The following is a 21508-nucleotide window of genomic DNA, read 5'->3' as shown; positions in this document are numbered from 1 at the left end:
TATTTGTTGTACTCTTCGATTCACTGCACTCTAAGTTAACCCAGCTATGATGCCTTCCGCTACTGAGCAACCCGGAAATGTGAAAAGGGTCTACTCTAAATGATATAACAATCTGTCCTATAAGATAGCACAAGCAATCATAAAACAAGTAGGTAAAGATGACTAAATCAAAAGATTTTGAAATGCAAAGATACAGGTAATAATGAATACACAGAGCATAACCTGTTTATTCAGTCATCTTTTAATAATCATATCTTTTGTGGTTTGACTAATCAGAGTCTCACAGGTTTTGAGGGTCTGTTCACATTCGTACTAATGAATTGGGAATAATTTTGCCCAGGATAAAGAATAAACAAATATACATTTGTATTCAAGCTTTACTTGTGCAGCTTCATTAACAGTGGAAGTAGTATTCAGTTTCTGCCTGATCACCTGATGAAAAAAAGAGGATTTTATCATTCATACAGCATACTTATATATTAAATAAATCTGCAATAAACTCAAATCAGCATCACAAATTTAAATATTCAATGCAGGAAAATAAAATCTTACTTGTTTGGTAGTAATCATACACTTTAATCACAGCTGGCTTGAGATTTATCACACGTAGAACCTGTTTCATTTGTATCTGGTAATTCGCAGGAAAATGTTTATGGACCTGCAGATAAACACAACTTTATTAGTCATGCACATTATGAATAAAATGTTTATAAAGAAGTGAATCTCAACCTTTTTGGCTTCAAATCCCCGTTTAAATTGAGGACTGACATAAATAGAAAAACATATATTCGGTTTAGAAATAATAATAATTGTCATGAATGAGAACATTGAAAAAAATTAACTCAGGCCCCCTGGAGTAGAAGATAATTAAAATTGTTAAATTAGTTTGCCATTTTAATGTTCTCTCACCTCCTTCAGATGCACAATGACATGATCATCTTTATAATCGACCTGCTCCACAGGTGGTACATACAATCCTGAAGAACTGCCAAGCTGTGAAGAAAAAGAGCAGGTCAATCTCTTAATACAGCATACTTAATTCCACTGCACCTATTATATCATAGTTAATATCATTATTTAAAACCACTATCACCATATACAGGTTACACATCCCTACTTAACACTCAAACATACAGTACCATTGTTGTATCATCAGCTGTGAATCCAGATAAGAGTTTAATATCCACAATCACCATGTTGGTTGTTTCATGAGGACCATCATAACTGAAAAAAAGAAAAGAAAACCCCGAACATAATAGTACAAATAGTATTAAAAATAGACAACAGTTACTAAAAAACTAATTAAGAATTTCTATTACTCAAATATTTATTATGGTATTTTTCTAAAGTAATTATTAAAGCCAATAAAATGCAAATATGTTCGTACTTCACAGTGAATTTTAACAAAAGTTTATTTCCAAAGGTTTTCTTGCAGTCTCCCGCAATCTTAACATCAATGCTCAATGTTTTAGCTTCAGTGGGAGTGGGAATGTTGTAAAACTGAGCTATCTGAGAGTCAAAACAGACAAACACATTCATAAGAAAATCTCAAAGCAGAATATAGCCCCAAAATGCCAAGAGAGAAGGTGAGCAGATGAAGCTGAAACTGCTGACCTGCACAGACACACAGGCTGAGCCCTTGACTTCAATGCTGTATTTTCCTGGCACATTGGCCAGCTGCTTCTCCTGGTACAGTAACTTGTTGTCCTGATTGACATCAAAGCTGTGAGAGTCTCCTGCTGACTGTACAGTCACTGTGCTGGAGCCGTCAGAGCTGAACACTTTGGTGGCGTACAAAGACAGAGCCTGAAGAGCCACCACTGTGTCCTGGGAAAGAAATGAGTTCAGTCATCTGTCAATTTTAGCCATTCAGCAATAATGCGTTTGATTTGAGGAACCTGTGTGGAGGAGAATCCTCCATAGGCATTCTGCTGCTTCACAAGCCAGCTGACAATCCTGTTAGCAAAGCCCAGATCAGCTGTGGTGAGTGAATCTGCAGTGAGAACAGCTAACAGCACATATGAGCTAATCTCCACATCCAGAGAATCAGAGTCATCAGCAGATGCAGACTGAGACCAGTGGACAAGAGGACCTTTAGGACACAAAAGACAAACTCAACCAGCAGGACAAAAGCAACAGTGCAGTGCAGAAAGTCATCAGAAAGCAATCTCTTACCCTCTGAAATAGCAAGATCCTCCAGTTTGTTGAAAAGCTGCTGTCGAGTGTTGGTGTCTCTAGCCAGACTGAAAGTGTAGGCCAGCAGAGCAGTGGTGTAAGTGTTTTTGACGTCCTCAATGACGGAGCTCAAGCATGACAAACCTTTAGTGATGACAGGATCCTGAAACACAAACAGATGCTGCGAGTGTCATTTGTCCATGAGTTTATCATGGAAGTGATTCTTACAGATTTCCATATTTTCCGAGCTTAATGGGGCGATCTCTGTTATTTGTGTAAATCCTAAGTTTTTTGTGGAGGAGGGGGGGGGGTCTCAGTGAGGTTTATCGTTATCAAAGCAGAAGACCTAATCGATGGTTTGCACCTTCATTGTTCATCATTGTGCACATAAAGGAGCATTAAAGGTGCAGTAGGTGATCTGCCAAAATGCTAACCAGTTAGCATATTATCTTTGGACGGCAGGGGAGGGATTGTGTTTCAGAGCCACGCGCACTGACATGACAACAGACAACTCACTAGTTCATGTCATTCACCAGTTAGAAATGTAGTTGGTGTTAGGTCGGCTGCGTGCAGGAATTACACTTATTACTAAGCCATGCTTGCATGCTATTTCAGAGCGAATATTTAGAGTAGCATGATAAACAGTATAGGGAGGCTGTCATTGTTCAAAAATGAACCAATGTAAATATAAAACAACTTCAGCTCAGTAAAGCAGGCTATTCTGAAAACCGCTAATTCCTGATGTTTTGTTGTTAAACTAAATAAAAATTCACATTATTGATGCTGTAAAAGAACCTTATGAAACTGAAAATAGTCACATCAAGCTTTCGCTGGAAGATTTCAGTGGCTGAACAACACTTCTGTGCATATAACCCATTCATAACATAACACACTCTACATCAGCTTTGGGGGACTAAAACAGTTTTAAAACAGAACATTACCTGTCTAACAGAAATACTTCAGTCATAGTGTCGTTCTTCCTCCAGTGTGCAAAAGAAACTCCAATATTGGTTCAGGATTTTAAAAAGTTTTAACTCAACATCTGATTTTACCGCGAATATGTCTTGTGTGCTCGTGTCGTGAAAGTGCGGTGTGCATGCAGGTGTCCACACATGCACATGCTAATGGCGGATATGCATGAACAGAGATGCGCAGAGTCCAAATATGCATTTGTTGACAGACAGTTTGGGCTACTTATCGGAATTATGGGAGATGTCTGCCCGACAATATTTAATTGGATGAACATGTTTTAGTTTTATGCCTTACCCAAAATATAAAAATAAATAAACACATTTAGATCATTTACTTTAATCATTACTATTGGACTGTGAAGAGACTTTCAACCAGCACAGCAAAAACTGAAGACAATCACCTACTGCACTGTAACTGCTTCATTCTGGATGTCATTCAGGTATAATGATATTGTGCAGTCTTATAATGTGCATGTATGATGAAGCAGCTGACAATATGCAAGATTATAAAATCGCTTTGAATGTGTGCGCGGCTGTGCCTTTTTTTCCCGCGCTCACATTTGCATGTCACGACCACGTGCGCTCTATCTACATTAATAATAAAGCCAGGACGCACTTTTGTTATTATCCTCTGCAAGTCATCTGTCCTGATGTATTCATTTATCCAGTGCTACAGCCTACCACCTGAAATGTAAAACCTGAAATTGTTGTGAAATTGTTTAGATGATAACACCATTTTATTAAATTATTATTAAGTATATTTTATAATAATAAAACCTACTAAAAAGCAGGGATTATGCTGAAGGAAAGGGAAAGTGAAAGTGATAAACTCTTTTGTCTCGTCTCGCCTTCCTTCTTATTTGTCCTCGGCTGATCACATTCCTGGTTTATACTGTGTTTCCTGAAGATGAACTTACTGTGACTGGAGTTTCCAGTTCAAGCAGTGATGCAGTAATGTAGGCCGTCATGGTCACCTTATCATTCACTCCACCCTACGATAGAGGAGACACAGCGGTAAATAAAGCACCACAATCTGTTAAAGGAATATCCATTTAGAAAAAGGAATTGATGTAAAAAATTCTAAATATTAGGATAGAATTGTAACATTTGCATTCTTGTCAAGGCTGGTAACAATGTACAATAACAGTACATGGATAATGATGTATTAATATGTCAACTAAATGTTACTTTATTATGAACTAATGAGTTAAGGCATGCACTAATCAAGAACTAACTTGAACTACAACATGGGTCACGTGAGTTCATCAGTAAACCACAGCTACGTTAATAACTTGTTAGTACAAGTTTGTTAATTAACACTTTAATTTAAGCTGAATCAGAATCAGAAAGAGCTTTATTGCCAGGTATGTTCACACATACTAGGAATTTGTTTTCGTGACAGAGTTTCTACAGTGCAACAGCATTACAGAGACAGGACAAAAAACAGATAATAAATATATTTAAAAAAAATTGAAGTAGTGAGTGCAAATATACAGATGGACAAGTGTATGTACGTGTTTATTACTATATACAACGTTATATGTGCAGCTGTTATGTGCAAATTGGCATGTAAAGTGTGTTGTTAAATAAGTGTATATGTGTATAAAAGTGTATGGCAAGTAGTGATGTTGGTTCCACAATTATTATCATCAAGTGTTCATGAGATGGATTGCCTGAGGAAAGAAACTGTTTCTGTGTCGGGCTGTTCTGGTGCGCAGTGCTCTGTAGCGTCGACCAGAAGGTAAAAGTTCAAAGAGGCAGTGTGCTGGGTGTGAGGGGTCCAGAGTGATTTTGGCAGCCCTTCTGCTCGCTCTGGATAAGTACAGTTCTTGGGGAGTAGGAAGGGTTGTACCAGTGATTCGCTCAGCAGTCCGAACTATTCGACGTAGTCTTTGGAGGTCGTATTTAGTAGCTGAGCTAAACCAGACAGTTATTGATGTGCAGATGACTGATTCAATGATGGAGGTGTAGAACTGTTTCAGCAGCTCCTTTGGGAGGTTAAACTTCCTCAGCTGACGAAGAAAGTACAGCCTCTGTTGAGCTTTTTTGACAATGGAGTCAATGTGAGTGTCCCACTTCAGGTCCTGAGAGATGGTGGTGCCCAGGAACCTGAATGACTCCACTGCTGCCACAATGCTGTCCATGATGCTTAGTGGGGAGAGAGCAGGGGGGTTTCTCCTGAAGTCCACTATCATCTCCACTGTTTTGAGCGTGTTGAGCTCCAGGTTGTTGTGGCTACACCAGACAGCCAACTCCTTAACCTCCTGTCTGTAAGCAGACTCGTCACCGTCCTGAATGAGGCCGATAAGTGTGGTGTCGTCTGCAAACTTCAGGAGCTTCACAGAGGAGTCTTTTGATGTGCAGTCATTCGTGTACAGGGAGAAGAGCAGTGGGGAGAGGACACACCCCTGGGGGGCGCCAGTGCTGATTGTGCGGATGCTAGATGAGAATTTTCCCAGCTTCACCAGCTGCTGCCTGTCCGTTAGGAAGCTGTTGATCCACTGACAGACAGAGGTGGGCACAGAGAGCTGAGTTAATTTGGGCAGGAGAAGTTTTGGGATGATAGTGTTAAACGCCGAGCTGAAGTCAACAAACAAGATCCTCACATAGGTCCCTGCTCTGTCTAGGTGTTGCAGAGCATAATGCAGTCCCATATTTACTGCATCATCCACAGACCTGTTTGCTCTGTAGGCAAACTGAAGAGAGTCCAGTGGTGTCCTTCAGGTGGGCCAGCATCAGTTTTTCAAAGGACTTCATGACCACAGATGTTAGTGCCACTGGTCTGTAGTCATTTAGTCCTGTAAGTTTGGGTTTCTTTGGGATGGGGATGATGGTAGAGCGTTTGAGGCAGGAGGGCACTTCACACAGCTCCAGTGATCTGTTGAAGATCAGGGTGAAGATGGGGGCCAGTTGGTCAGCACAGGACTTTAAACAGGCTGGTGTTATAAAATCTGGGCCTGGTGCTTTTTTCCTCTTCTGTTTTCGGAAGACCTGGTGCACCTCGTCTTCGTTAAACTGTAGGGCAGGGAGGCGGGGGGTGGTGGAGGTGTTAATGGTGGCGTGAAGAGCAGTTCAGAGTGGGTGTGGGGGGTTTTCTCAAACCGGCAGTAAAACTCATTCAGGTCGTTTGCAAGTTGTTCATTGTCTACAGTGCTGGGGGATGGTGTCTTGTAGTTTGTGATGTTTTTCAAACTTTTCCACACGGATGCTGAGTCGCTGAAAGAGAACTGACTCCTTAGTTTCTCAGAATAGTTCCTTTTTGCGACTCTGATCTCCTTTTCCAGTGTGTATTTGGCCTGCTTATACAAGGCCCTATCCCCATTCCTGTAAGCAACCTCCTTGGCCTGACATAGCTGTCTGAGTTTTACAGTGAACCATGGTTTGTCATTGTTGTATGTGAGTTGAGTCCTGGTAGGAATGCACACGTCTTCACAGAAACTGATATAAGATGTTACAGTCTCTGTGAGCTTATCCAGATCGTTTGCAGCAGCTTCAAAAACACTCCAGTCAGTGAGGTCGAAACAGGCTTGTAGATCCCGCTCTGTTACGTTAGTCCATCTTTTCACAGATCTTAATACAGGTTTGGCTGTTTTCAGTTTCTGCCTGTAGGTTGGAATGAGATGAATCAAACAATGGTCAGAGTGTCCCAAAGCTGCTCGTTGGACGGAGCGGTATGCATCCTTTATTGTGGTATAGCAGTGATCCAGAATATTGCTGTCTCTTGTGGGACATGTAACATGCTGTCTATATTTTGGCAGTTCACGGGACAGTTTTGCTTTGTTAAAATCCCCGAGAATGATTAAAGCAGAGTCCGGGTGTTGTTGCTCTAACACCGTGATCTGATCAGCTAGTTTCTGTATCGCCAGACTCGCGTGCGCGAGCGGAGGAATGTAAACACTGACGAGGATAAACGAGCAGAACTCGCGCGGGGAGTAAAAAGGCTTACAGTTAATAAACAGTGCTTCGAGATCTGGACAGCACATCTTCTTTAAAACTGTTACATGTATGTAACCAAGATGAACTCATGACCTGTTAATATATCTTTATCTAATCACTTTACTTGGAGGGGCACATTGTCATTAACTCATGCATTAAATATTCCTGAACTTCATGTTTAATTTGTTCATTTCGATGCAGACAGAATACTTTTCCATTGTTTTTCAATGTAAACACACTAGATGGACGTACATGACCTTTAGGTTTAAACACAGCAGTGTATCAGTAAGTATTTAACTTATTCACACATGAACTCGTGTTGTAGTTAAAGTAAATAATGCTACTAACAGCTGAGTGTGAAATATCTTACAGTGATGAAATCAAACACTCTTGTTGCAAATGTATCATCTTATCACAGTCAACTTAATTTGATGCATTTGTGGCAGCTGGTCTTTCTGAAAGAAAAGCTGTAAATGCTAACTGATGCTCCAGAAGGAAATCCTGTGCAATAACAGCTAGAGGGTGAAAGTGTTTGGCATTTGAAAACTCTGGAGTCTGTGTATGTGTCTTTTTTTAATCTATCTGCGCCCTTTAAGCAGTTGAAAAAGACAAAATGCATTACTGCTTAATGAGTGAACAATGCATAAACGTAACATAAATATAAGATGAAAGATGGCACACTTAAGATGGTAGTAAATCACATTTAAGGCTGTAAATGACAGTAATTTAACGTTGGGCTTTATGCAAAGTGCTAAAATGTAAAAACCGAAATGCCAAATATCTTCTGTTGCTTCCAATGGGCAGAACTAAATGGAATATATGTGTTTCAACCCAATTAGAACAATTTAGACATCTGTTCACAAATTTTCGCCCTGGGCTCTTATTGCATCTTGTTTTCTTCTAGAGCATCACATTTCTTAATAACTGTAAAGATGTTGATCATAGTCAGGAAAGCTAATCCATTTTATCATTGAAACACATTATATGAATTAAAGTTCACAGTGAACTCTGTTGTCTTGAAGTTCATGCTGGCACCATTCATTTAATATATTCAATTCTGACTGTTCCTGCCTGCTGATATGGTGGTATCAACAGAATGGTTCATGTCACCTCCAGAGTTATAGTAATACACATTTTATTGTGGAAGTAAGTTGACAAACCTTCAATCTGTTGTTGAACAGTCTTCCATGCTGGATAAAACAGCCTTCTGGATCCTGTGTTTGTATTAACCACTTCTTTGCACTCTGTACAATTTGTGGATCAATATATATATATTTCTGTGCTTTGCCAAAAGACTTCAAGACAAAAGCAGTCAACCTGGCGGTGTGAAGGATTTAATATTAATAAGTCATCTATTATAAATTGCAAAATAAGCATTTTTTAATTTCTTTTTTACCACTCACTTGGGGTTATAATTGTAAATCATATTAATGCATATGTTTTAGCAAAATTATGAAAACAGTATTTACCATGCATTCCCCTTTCCATTGCCAAATGTGCTGTGTGCGCCATTTCTATGCCTGTAATTCATTTGTCTCTGGTATCCTGTTCAGTTTGATAATCGTTAAACAGTTTTTTAAGTTGACCAGTTTTATCTAAATTCAAACAACTAAACAGTCTTGCTATTTTTTGAAATGTGTCTCACCGCTCTTAAGGAAGCTGCTGGCTTTCTTTCGGATGGCTGATGTGAGCTGCTTTGTGTTCTCCAGATACTGCAGAATGTAAATACTGGGAGAAAGAACAGCCATGTTTTGGTTACCAGATCTGTAAATCATCCATAATGTTCTGTGAAGTTTTTGCAGTGCGCGACCCACAATGTCTCCTACAAACCAAAAAAAGTTTGATTAGCAATATGATCTATTTTAGAACTCCAAATGTAAACTTTTCCCATTTCATTTTGATTTTACATGTAAATAAATATTACCAATGACTGAAACAGAGGATTTGGCTGATCCCTTTATCACGTCTTTAGGAAGAGTCAGATCTACTTCCTCTGAGAGACTGTCTCCTGTGAATCAGAAAGGCAGAGTCACACGTTAGTGATCAACAGTTAAAACTGCGATGATAATAAATACTGTCTAAAGTCAAACCCTTTGGACACAGTAACCAGCTGTTGGTCTCTGTCTTTTCGATTCCTTCAGCCTGCAGCATAAGCAGTAAAAATAGTAACACATACAGTATAAGGATAATGTATATGATTGCAGAAAGCCATTTGATGTGTACCTGCACAAGCAGACTTCGTGTGACGATGTCAATGCGTCCTCTCTCTGGCACACTCACAATCTCATTATCACACACAGTCTGGGACGCCTCTGCACTGACTGTAATATTCACCACTCCTGCAACACAAGACATGTACGTGAAGATACAGCAGACGGAAACACTGAGAAACAATGATTCAGACTGGACAAGTCACCAAGAACAGAAGGAGTGAAGATCCATTTAAAGGTTTTTCTTCCATTAGCACAGAGACAGGATGAATACTGATCATCGGAGGAGGCTTTGAGAGTGTAGTCTGAGGAAGGAGCTGGACTCACTTTAACCTGTCAATCAAGCACATGTGATTAGTGGAATATTTGATCTGATTGGATCAGGCTGAGTCTGAAATCTCACCATGATGCACTTGGACAGATAGTTGAAGACAGTGGCCTTGAGCTCAAAGATCTCTCCACGGATGATGGAGTAAGGCAGAGAGAGCTCCAGGAAGAAGGGCTGGAAAACTGTCAGCTGAGCAGGAGGAGCCAAACCCAGACCTGTGGAGGACAGACAGAAGGCCTCCGTCTCCCAAGAGGTGATGGTGTCAGGAACTGTGACAGGAACCTCAGCTGATCCAGAGTCACTGGAGCAAATATTGTAAAACATATTTTTGTGCTGTCAAAGTTCAGGTTGTCTTATTAAATAATATGAGTGTGGGACATGAAAAATGTACAACATAACTATTTATATACAGTTGAAACCAGAAGATTGCATACACTGTATAAAAAAGCACATAACCATTTTTTAAAAAGTCAGATGTTAATGTGACTAAACTTTTTCTCTTTTAGGTAGGTTAAGATTATCAAATTTGTTTCTGTTATGCTTAATAGCAGAATAATGAGAAATATTTTTTGAGAAATTGTTATAACTTTTCTTGAAAGTCAAGTTTACAATAAGATTATTATGTCTCTGAAAAGGCTCAGATGATGCTGTCAAGGTTTTGGAAGTTTCTGATTGGCTAATTGACAACATTTGAGTTAATTGGAGGCACAACTGTAGAATAATGTAAGGAAAACCTCAAACACACTGCTTCCTTGTGTGACAACATGGGAAAATCAACAAGCCAGAATGAACAAAAAAAAAAGACAATTACAATTTGCTAAATTACACTGAGAAAAATAATTTTTGGAGACATGTCCTGTGGTCTGATGGAACTAAGATTGAACTGTTTGGCCATAATGACCAGTGTTGCATTTGGAGGACAAAGGGGAAAGCTTACAAGCCTAGGAACACCATCCTAACTGTGAAGTATGGGGACAGCAGCATCATGTTGGACTGGTCCACTTCACAGCATAGATGGCATCATGAAGAAAGAACATTATGTAGAAATACTAAAGCAACATCTGACGACATCAGCCACGAAATTAAAACTTGGCCACAAATGGGTCTTCCAAACAGACCATGACCCTAAGCTTACAGCCAAATTAGTTCAAATGTGCCTTAAGGACAACAGAGTGAATGTTTTGTAGTGGCCATCAGAAAGCCCCGATCTCAATCCTATAGAAGATTTGTGTGCAGAGTTGAAAAAGCTTGTGCGAGCAAGACAGCCAACAAATCTGACTCAGTTACACCAATTCTGTCGGGAGGAATGGGCCAAAATTCCCTCAAACTATTGTGAGAGGCTTGTGGAAGGATACCCAAAACATGTGACCAAAGTTATACAGTTTAAAAGCAAAAATACCAAGGAAATGTATGTAAACTTGTCTAGAATTTAAAAAAAATTCTCAAAAAAAAAAAAAATCTCATTATTCTGGCATTTAGCAAATCTAAATCATTAAGGTGGTCTGTTAGGATTATAACGTCTATAAACGTAAATAGTTAACGTTTAGCATGATTTACCATCAGACATTTTTCAAAAAATGGTTATGTTCCCTTTTTTAGATTGTATGTAAACTTCTGGGTTCCAACTGTATGCGACCCTGGACCCAAAAATAGGGTCTTAAGTTGCATACTGTAGGTATACCCAAAATACATAGTATAGGTTGGAATTTGCCATTTTCCTTTTTATTACACAAATTATTAAAATATTAGTTAAAGATCATCTATAAAAACATTCAGTAAATATCCTACTGTAAATGCATTAAAAGTTTGATTTGATTAGTAATATGCATTACTAAGAACTTAATTTGGATGATTTAAATGTAACATACTCAATATTTCAGTTTTAACTCTCAGATTACATATTTCAAACAGTTATCACTTTGCCAAACACGGTCTCATAGTAATAAAACCCTACAGTAAAGAAAAATCTATTTATTCCTAAAACTGGCCCCTTATGACTTGTTTTGTGGCTCAGGGTATCATATTTGCAACTTTGCAATTTTGACATCTGAATTTTGAAGATGCTTCACCAACCTTATTTCAATAAGTTGCCAAAGCCAAGTTTCTGGGAAGACAGATCGAACCTTTTCTTCAAATAAAGTCCAAGGAGTATTTGAATTTTCAGCAATGCCAAAATCCCAAAACACTAAACAAAGAGAACAAAGTATTTGCAACACCACATGCAGTCATTTTGGGGATAAGAAAGAATACTGATTCAATCTCTTTTAGTTTTTTTAATTTCAAATTTACTAAAATAAACTTTAACCATTACTATATGAACATCATTAACGCTACATGGATTTAAAGTCTTGTATAAGACAAATACATTTGAATTAATCAGGTTTAGTTTACTTTAAATTAACATTCAAACTGCTTCAGTCATGGGTTTTTGTTCCACGTCTACAGTAACATCAGTAGCGAGAGAAAGATCTTCATAAGTAACATTTTGAAGATATTATTTTAATACTTTTACACTGTAATAATATAAAAGCCAATATATATTTTTTCTTATTTACAATTTTCAAATATATTTAGAAGGAGGAAAATGATTATTTAGGTTATTGATGAAATGTACAATGGCAGTGTAATTTAATACCATACATGGTTTCTATCGATTTATGGATCCTACATAATGAATTTACTCAATATTTATTAATCAACTGGTAGAATAGCAAACATACTTAAGTTCTTGTACATTTCACAAGTCGAAGTTCCAGATCTCACAGCCAAATTTGTTGCCATCTTCAATCCTATTCTCTGTCAGTCAACAATAATGATTCAAATGAAATGATGATTAATCACATTTGCTTCATTTTGTGTAACGCCGTTTTTATTAAATGTGCAATAATGATCTACTTGAATTCTCACCTTTGAGGATTTAAAGATGTTTTCTATTGGGACAGCCATCATATAAAAACACTCCTTCTCATCTAGAAGACTGGAAAGATACCCTGATCCATACTTTACAGGCAGCAGGTTGAAGATCTGTGATGGGATTAAACTAACAATCAGTCTGAAGATCTGCTTTTCAGGTCTGCGTGTCACTCACTCACTCTCAGTTAATTTCCTTTAGCTTAGTCCCTGATTTATCAAGTGTCACAGAATGAATCGCCAATTACTCCGGCATATGTTTTATGTGACAGATGCCTTTCCAGCCGCAACTTACCACTGAGAGTACACTAACTTGTGAGCCAATACAGCCAATTTTAGTTTATCCAATTTACCTACAATGTCTTTGGACTGTGGGGGAAACTAGAGTAGCTAAAGGAAACCTACGACAACACAGAGAGAACATGCAAAGCTGGGACTCAGATTGGCAAGAATTCTTGCTAGGAGGTGACTGCTATTCTCTGAGCCACCGTGCCACCCCTGTCTGGGTGTCATATAATTAATAAACTAATAATAATAGTTTAACACTTGTCATCTTAGAAATTGATGGATCAAAGAAGACTTAAGATAATTAGTTCTTCATTTGAAGCATGCAGTTAAACAGTTCTGAATCTTAATGCATCTACACCTTGTCAGCATCCAGACGTTTTCCTGACTCCAGGATCAGGACGCTCTGATCTACAGCACTGAGGCCACACAGTGAACCAGGCTGAGCTGAGAGCAGAAGAGTGTTTTTCTCACCAGGAACTGCTCTAGCAGGAGAAAACTGCAGAGAAACCTGTGACGACAACAGCAGGATGTGGCATTTTGGTACTTGTGTGAAACTAGTTTAAACGTGCAAATGTGTTTTACCTTATTTTTAAAACACTTTTCAACATGAAAGTTTTCACTCAGAATAGCAATGTTTTCACTTGGAAGGACACAGTATGTCAGAATCTGCACTTCAGGAGCCACATCTGCACCAACAGACAGTTTGAAGGACATTGTGCCACTTGCTACTCCATTAGAAGAAGACTTCACTTCAACCTTCTCATATCCATGATGAACGATCACTCCTCTGGACAAGACCTGAAACAGACAGACGACACTGTTATAAACTGACCAGTGCAGTCAATTAATGTTAACTTAAGTCAACACTGTAGCAATGAGCACATGCACTCACCATATAGACAATGTCAGTATTGAATTTTTCAACGGTCTCCCTAACAAAATAATACTTGACAGTCACTGTAATCTCAGTGCCACACTTTATTGGCTGCTTAATATTTTCTATAATCAGCTCACTTAAGCTTGGGTTGTATGGAGTGGCAGGTCTGGGAAGCTGCACAGTTTTTTCATCTGTATTGAAGTAGGGTGAATTTTGAAAATGAGAGCGATAGCCTGGATACACACTTGCCTGGAAAACCAAGAACCAGAAATGACTTAATCCAATGAACCATTTAAAAAAAACTGTAAAAAAGTTAATGTAAAGTTAAAAAATACCATCAGATAAATATCACTTTTATCAAGACTTAATGTATTAAGAGAGAAGTTTGCCAGTCCATTGCTGTCTGTAGTAAGATTCAGGAGCACTTTAGGTGGCCAGCTGTAATTTTCTAATATATAAATGTGTTCGCCTGGAACTGCTGTTCCCCTGAATCTTGCCAGTTTGACCTAATAATAATAAAAAAAGAATGAATGAACAGTGATTGTTTTGTTAATCTGACAAAATATTGACTTACTTTTCCCTCTATGACTGATCCATATTCATATGTTTTGGGCAGGTCAATAAATGTGACTTTGCCAATTTCATACGTGAGATATATTGTGTTAGATCGTGTCATGGTGATATCTGTGGAATACATATAGATGAGTGTGAAACTTGTGTTTCAGGTTGTAAAACTCATTTCAGTCCAAAAAACAATAGCTCACCAGTTTCTTCTTCTGTTATTGTAGCTTCAATATGAAAATCATTTAGCAGTTGATGATGTGTTTGGTCAAAAAAGACAGACAAAGCTAAGGTATGGTTGGCACAGCCTGCTTTATTAAGCTAGTAGAAATGGAAGAGCAAGAAACAAACTATTGTAAAAGTATTGTAAAAACAAAACTTCATCTTTTTAATAAAAAGCAGGTTTGGTACTAACAGTGAAACCGACAAACCTCAGTGCTTTCAGTTACACACAGTGGACTGTGTCTATCAGGAGTTTTACGGCACACTTTCACAGATGATTTACCAAGTACAGGCTGTCTGTAAGTGTATCTATTAAAAATGTTCAAGGAAATTAGACATGGTTAAAATCAACACATTTTTTTGTTTTTAAAATGCTACTCACTTTCCGCAAACCTCAATGACCATGAACTCATCATCTATGCTCACAGGATTTGGTGAAATCACAGAAACTCCAAACTTAGGCAAAACTGCAAGTCAGATGACAGAAATCTAGAGTTTCTATTTGCATAAAAATAAACCAAAATTTTATTGCAAATAGTTTTTAAGCCGTACCATATTTATTTACATCAAAATCATGTGAGACCATCCTTTCCCCAATAAAAGCTTTCAGTTTGTACGTTCCTTTATGGGCATCTGGGTTTAATTCATAAGAACACAGCAAAATCCACCTTGTTGAGGAAACATTTGTCCATTGACCAATCCTGTTACCTTGACTGTCCTGTTTAATGAGCACAGATGTTTAATTATTGTGAAAAGAGTGAATGACATGAAGTTTCACATCAAATGAACAGGTCTCTGCAGAGCACTAGCACAATTTTATGCACTTTCCTTGATTTAAAAAAAAAAAAAATTTTATAAAACAACACGATCTATTTCTACTTTCCTAATAGCCTCTGGAGCAGGGGTCACCAATCACGGTCCTGGAGGGCCGGTGTCCCTGCAGGGTTTAGCTACAACTTGCCTCAACACACCTGCTTGATTGTTTAAGGAATACCTAGTAAGACCTTGATGAGCTTGTTCAGGTGTGTTTGATTAGGGTTGGAGCTAAAATCTGCAGGACACCGGCCCTCCAGGAACAAGTTTGGTGACCCCTGCTCTGGAGGATGAGAGCATAAAAAGCTTATTGGTTAGAAAATGCCTATTACGATTCTGCAAAAGATATTAGACCACAATTCACACTCAGAGGTATTTAAGTTGGGATGAAGACCCAATTATGTGTTGAACTGTACAATACTTGACACCATGACACCATTACAACAAATGTCTCTTCTTTTGTCCCTAATAATGAAAGCTAAACATGGAGTTAGCTTATACTATTATGCTAATGATACACAACTTTATATCAACTCTCAACCTGATAACTTATCTGTTTAACTGATATGGAAGGTAAATCCTGCCAATTTTATTTTATTTTTTTTATAATTTTTTCAGGGTTTTCACCTTCAATGGACAGGACAGTAGAGAGTGTTGACAGGAAAGTGTGGGGAGCAGAGAGAGGGGAAGGACCGGCTTAGGACCACGAGGCAGGAATCGAACTCGGGTCGCCGTGAGCACCGGAGTGCATGTGTCGACGCACTAACCACTACACCACTGGCACCGACAATCCTGCCAATTTTAAATAAATCAAATAAACATTTCAATAATTAACAATTGATAATTAAAATGAACTTGCCGATTTAACATTTCATTTTCACTGCATTTCCACATTAAGACTGCCAATACTATAATGAAAAGCCAAACTGAAAAATAAAATGCAAACACAATTTTTTACAAAGCATGTTATTAATGTTCACGCTATAATGGTGACACAATTCTAATTAAAATGTAAATTTAAGCTTTACTTTTATTGACACTTTTATTTCAGTTTTCATTTTCATTTTCTAATTCAACCTCTATGCAAAGCCTATGCTAATCAGTGGGCGGGTCAAATTCAATGTATATAACAGAAGTAAAATGGCAAAAACTGTTAGCCAGCGTTTACGTGAAGCAGCTGCTGCATTGGTACAGCAAAAGGAACAGAGGACACAGGATAACAACCGTCAAACATGTCTCACAGCAGGAGTCATGGGCTTCTTCGATGGGCAGAGAAACTGCAGAATAAATACAGTAGGCCCTGTGATGAAGTCGTATAGTATACTGTATTAGGCCTTGTGACGTTAACATCTTGTTAGTACTAAAATCTTTGAAAGACAGCTAAATTAGCTGGATAAAAGTTGGTTTTAGGTTTGATATTCGCCGATATTCATGCACGCAGTTTTAGGGGTCATCTGCGAATTTTCATCCAGCGCCTAGACTGCAGCTCTGCACAAAACAATTGGCCATAGGAGAAATGGTCGTGCCCAACTGAGCCTGGTTTCTCGCAAGGTTTTTTAATTCTTCACTTTCGCCAATTGGTTTTTTCCTCACCGCTGTCTCCACTGGTTTGCATGGTTCGGGACCTGTGGAGCTGCGCATCAATGGATTTGCTCTTCAGTGTTTGAACTCTCAGCAGTGAATATTAAACCACACTGAAGTAAATTAAACTAAACTAAACTGAACCTAAACACTAAAACTGAACTGACACTGTTTCAATTTACTATAATCTTCTATGTGAAGCTGCTTTGGCACAATCTACAATATAAAAGTGCTATACATCTAAAGATGAATTGAATTGAATTAATGTCCCTGACCTTAAATGTCCTTAACACAGAAGTTCCCAAATTTTTCAGCCCTCTACCCCTAAAATAACAATGCCACTGACTCATGACCCCCACATTCCTCAGAGGTGGGTGTAAATATACAAACATTGCGCACACAATAGGCCTATATAAACACAAACATATTGACAACACAAAAAAGCGCAACAACCATATGGTTTTTATAGTCATTTATTAATTTGTTTAATTTGTCACACTTTATTTTGATAGTCCGTTTGTTGAATTTAAGTTACATTGCATCTATATCCCAACTAATTCTCATTAGATTATAGGTAGACTGTTAGGTTGGGGTTAGGGTTAGTGTAAGTTGACATGTACTTGCAAAGTTTTTTATAGTCTCCCTCTTATAGCAGTATCAACAGATGTTAAGCAGACAGTCTACCAATCCTCAAATGGACCATCAAAATAAAGTGTTGCCATTTAATCTATTATTAATCTCAAAAAATGAGACTTGTAGGCTCTATGCTTTCAGCACAAGTTTATTGTTGGTTTAATTTTGGAGATCGCCACTCAGAGATAGTCCTTAATTTTCAGTTGTAGCCTGTACTGTATTTATTTATAATGTATTTGATTGCCATAAAGGTGTCAGAAAGTTTTTCCTGGTGCTATAAAATCAACCTGCTGCATCTGAAGCTATTACTGTGTTGTTAATCTAATGTAAACACACTAATCCTATGAAAAAAAATTATTGAAAGGCTGATGGCTTTTCAATTGCATCTTGTTGTTGTTCTATGTAACTATTTACTTTTATTTTTATCTTCGGTGGGTTATGGATAAAATATGCTAATTCTAATAATTCAATAAAATTTATTTGACTTTTGGAAATCACCAAGTGACCCCCTGTCATTGTCCCCAGTGGGTCCCGACCCCCATTTTGGGAATTACTGCTCAAAACACAACCATATTTAGTGCTTGCACTTAAAATTCCCTTATGTACATTAAGTGAAACCAAGATTGTTTGGCATCTGTTAAAGGTGTTCACGAATAGCTTTACAAATCCGGTAAACACCTTTAAACTACCATTAGTTCATGGTGATACTGCAATAAGTTAATGCAACAAATTACTCAGACATTTCAAATTTCTTTTCACCCCTAAATGAAGAAAATTTTTTGTAAAATCTCATATGGCCTTTTTAAGATGAGATACATACTTAAATACAACTTTGAAGCAGAATTAGTGATTTTGTAGAGTTATCGTGTGTTGTTAATGGGTTATTTTCAGGCATAGGAAATCTATCTTTTGTGTTCTTACCTCAAGCACAACTGCACTATACTGTAAAAGACAAAATTAGCAAATAAAAATTGTGCATTTAAAAAAAAATAACACCCAACAATACATTTATGTATTTAAAATGAATAAAATAAAAATAAGAGAGATATATACAGATATTAGATAAAACACACCTGCTGATCAAGAGGTCTAAAGCTTTTATCCATTGTAACAACCCTGAAGTTTACTGTGAAAACAATAATGTGAAATGAGAATAACAATACATGTTTTTTTTTTCCAGACAGTGATTATATTAATCACCAAAGTAATTTAAACTCTGGGTTAACATTTTCAAATGTTCAATCTTTACTGTGATTTTGTACTGGGTTTGTTTATTTAATGACCTCCTGTTATTACAGTCTATCTGGATGTCTGTTTTATTCATTTATTCAAGAGTTCACACTTAGCTGATGATTGAAGATAAAGCTTGTTTGGCATGTTGTCCAGGGAGAGAGCCCTGAGCTCATATTAAGATCCTCGAGCCCGGGGCTCCCTCCCGTTGCAAGGCGAGAGGGGAGTTTGAGCTCAGGTAGATCTTGAGAACTCCCCTGTCATGGTGGCTGAAGAGCAGATAGTAATTGCTCTTTTAAAGAGATAAGTACTTGGTAGAAGCATGTCTATGTTGTTGATTTGGATTAGTCAATAAACTTAAGTTGCATGTTTTTGGATGGTGGGAGGAAACTGGGGGATTTTGAGATCCTCTCAAAATTAGTTTCAAGAGTTCCCACTTAGATATGCTTGGCGTTTAAAGCAGGTTTGGCATGCTGTCCCGGGAGAGAACCCTGAGCTCGGAGATATTTGAGCCCAGGGCTCCCGCCCAGTCGATAAGCATATCAGGAGATCCAAGATCAGGTATGTCTCGAGAGCCCCCCTTTTAGAAAAGGGAGGAAAAGGAGGAGATGGGGTGGAAGGGGGATTCTTCCAAACGAAGATAGAGCAGTAGGGAGAAAATGATCCATTTATAGTAAACTAGGATCACTCTGATTGGATTATTACTGATTACAGATGAGCGGCCAGACGTGCTCAATCATATCACGTGCTCCTCTCGAAATTAGTTTATGAAACTTCACACTGTTGTCTGTATGACAAGTGAACACAACTCTCCTGGTTCTTATTAATCTAAAAGCAAAACTAACTAAAAATAATGTTAATGTGCATGCCAAACCAGTAGCTGTCAGTGTCACTTTGTTGGTTGTCAAGTTCCCATGCAAGACTAACACATAATAAACATGCGCATGTTATTTCCATAATTTTCCACAATAATCTTCTAATATTTGCAACTTACCAGTCTGTCCAGGAATATAGAAAGGTTTATCTGTCTGGATAACGGTCAGAGGATGGTAAGATTTGAACATGACTTTTCTCTCCTCAGTCATCTTGAAGGACTCTCCCTGAAGTTCAACCGTCATTTTCTGCACTGATTCTGCTTTTGCTAGAGGAGCCTTGTGAGAAATAATGTACTGTATTTACAACCTCAGCAACAATAACAATTGTTTCAAATAAAATAGATGCATTATGACAACACATATTTGAACATTTTCATAATAATAAGCAGACCTGAAAGTTAAAGCAGCGGTGAAACTCTTGCTCAGCTTTCTCCTGCAGCAGTAATGTGCTCTGGTTACCATGAACCAGATAAATGTTCATGACGAGGCTTTCATTGGGCTTCAGAAGACTTGCACACAATTTCGCATCAGATCCTGACTCAATCACGGCAGGAAAAGTCACCATGAAGATTCTGTTAAAAAGATAATAAAATGTTCAATTTCAGACAAGTTTTTACATTTTAGCATATGATGAAATGTATTTCACTGTAAACTATCAAAGTAAATTGTAGCTGTCTCAATCATTTCTATATCAGAAAAGAGCAAGAGTCAAAACAGAACTTAATCATGTTGCACAGAAAGGTACTTACGGTCTTGTTGTATTTCCATTGACACAGATGAAGAGGATAAAGACCAGGAAAAAACCTTTTAAACAACAGCTAACAATCAGAGCCATGATCTCGGTGATGAAATGAGCTAAACTATCTCTGATAAAGAGACTCTAATGCTAGGTCCTTCAAAACAGTACAATATTGATCATCTGATTAATGATTCATTACTAAACTATGACTTTTACCAAACCAAGAGACCCTAAGTACAGTTAAAACTTTATTTATGCTGACATTGCACTACAATGACTATATATAATATTTATTGTTACCATTATATTTTTATTCAATACTTATATGTAAACTATATACTTATCATCTGAGCAAAGTACACAAAGAAAAAAAGGACAGCTGACCACTTTCCAGTATTAACAGAATATACTGAAATCAAGGGTCAAAACCCACCAAAGAATGAAAGAGTTACCATAAATGTTTGTTTAAACTTGCAAACAGTACCTTCGCTCCCTATACGCAGAGTACGCAGGTTACGTAGGGCACAAACTCTGGAGGGGGGCACCATCTCAGTTGCTCAAAAATAAATTATTATTATTTATTTTTGTAATATTAACATAAACTGGGTGCAAATAACATATATTGATAAATACATTTAATAAGTGCATTTTATGGCGAACGCAAAAAAAAATAAAAATAAAAATAAAACATGTGGCGCGCGTGCCCCGGCCCACTTGTGTCTGCGACTTCTAACAGCTTATGATTATAAATGATGCAAGTTGCAACTCTATGCCCGGGAAAAGACAACAGCAGTCTGGAGCTGAGAAGAGGGAAAAAAAGTACAAGATGAATCCTGTGCAACACCTTAAGGTACCTTCTGTCTATGAATCTGGAAAACATCTGGTTGTTCAAGTAAATTAGTGAGGCTAATTAATGTTTAACTTCGCCACGACTGCACAAAATCTGCCTGATTTGTTTTTTGCTTTACTGCTATCCATTGTGTTTTGAACTATGATAGGACATGTTCTATGACTTCTCATAATAAATCAACCCGTTTGCCCCTCTTTTCAATGTTGATACTAATTACACAAACTCAATTATTTTATTAACTTGTGCAATACTTAATTCTGTTTGCACATTAGTTACATACACAAGCACTGCACAATTAATTCACTGTAT

The 21508-nt window shown here is 37.7% G+C and overlaps 1 protein-coding gene across 3 annotated transcripts; it reads right to left on the bottom strand.

The window, feature by feature from the left end:
- Positions 1-225: 225 nt before the first annotated feature.
- On the bottom strand, positions 226-20514 carry a2ml2 (alpha-2-macroglobulin-like 2). Of its 3 annotated transcripts, none has more exons than XM_056474016.1 (34): positions 20360-20512; positions 20002-20182; positions 19730-19886; positions 18579-18631; positions 18427-18447; positions 15031-15196; positions 14861-14945; positions 14688-14787; positions 14460-14577; positions 14270-14379; positions 14031-14201; positions 13711-13944; positions 13401-13616; positions 13177-13326; positions 12528-12644; positions 12341-12416; positions 11694-11805; positions 9696-9921; positions 9499-9625; positions 9306-9421; positions 9173-9224; positions 9007-9090; positions 8728-8904; positions 8552-8627; positions 8243-8399; positions 4064-4138; positions 2176-2356; positions 1899-2092; positions 1615-1827; positions 1388-1509; positions 1140-1224; positions 910-993; positions 553-658; positions 226-432 (listed from the first exon to the last, which is right to left on the bottom strand). In XM_056474016.1, exons 1-34 carry the CDS (start codon positions 20443-20445, stop codon positions 395-397), a joined length of 4266 nt encoding a protein of 1421 aa, XP_056329991.1. In that variant the 5' UTR covers positions 20446-20512; the 3' UTR covers positions 226-394. The 3 variants fall into 3 exon arrangements, with proteins under 3 accessions (XP_056329991.1, XP_056329992.1, XP_056329993.1); XM_056474017.1 differs by having other exon boundaries at positions 2176-2338; positions 20360-20511; XM_056474018.1 differs by lacking the exons at positions 226-432; positions 553-658; positions 910-993; positions 1388-1509 and having other exon boundaries at positions 1144-1224; positions 20360-20514.
- Between the last annotated feature and the right edge of the window lie 994 nt (positions 20515-21508).

Source organism: Danio aesculapii, chromosome 15 (genome assembly GCF_903798145.1).
Source record: "Danio aesculapii chromosome 15, fDanAes4.1, whole genome shotgun sequence".
Classification (NCBI taxonomy): Eukaryota; Metazoa; Chordata; class Actinopteri; order Cypriniformes; family Danionidae; genus Danio; species Danio aesculapii.
Note: the sequence above shows the minus strand (reverse complement) of the source record. Positions and strands in the feature narration are given on the sequence as shown.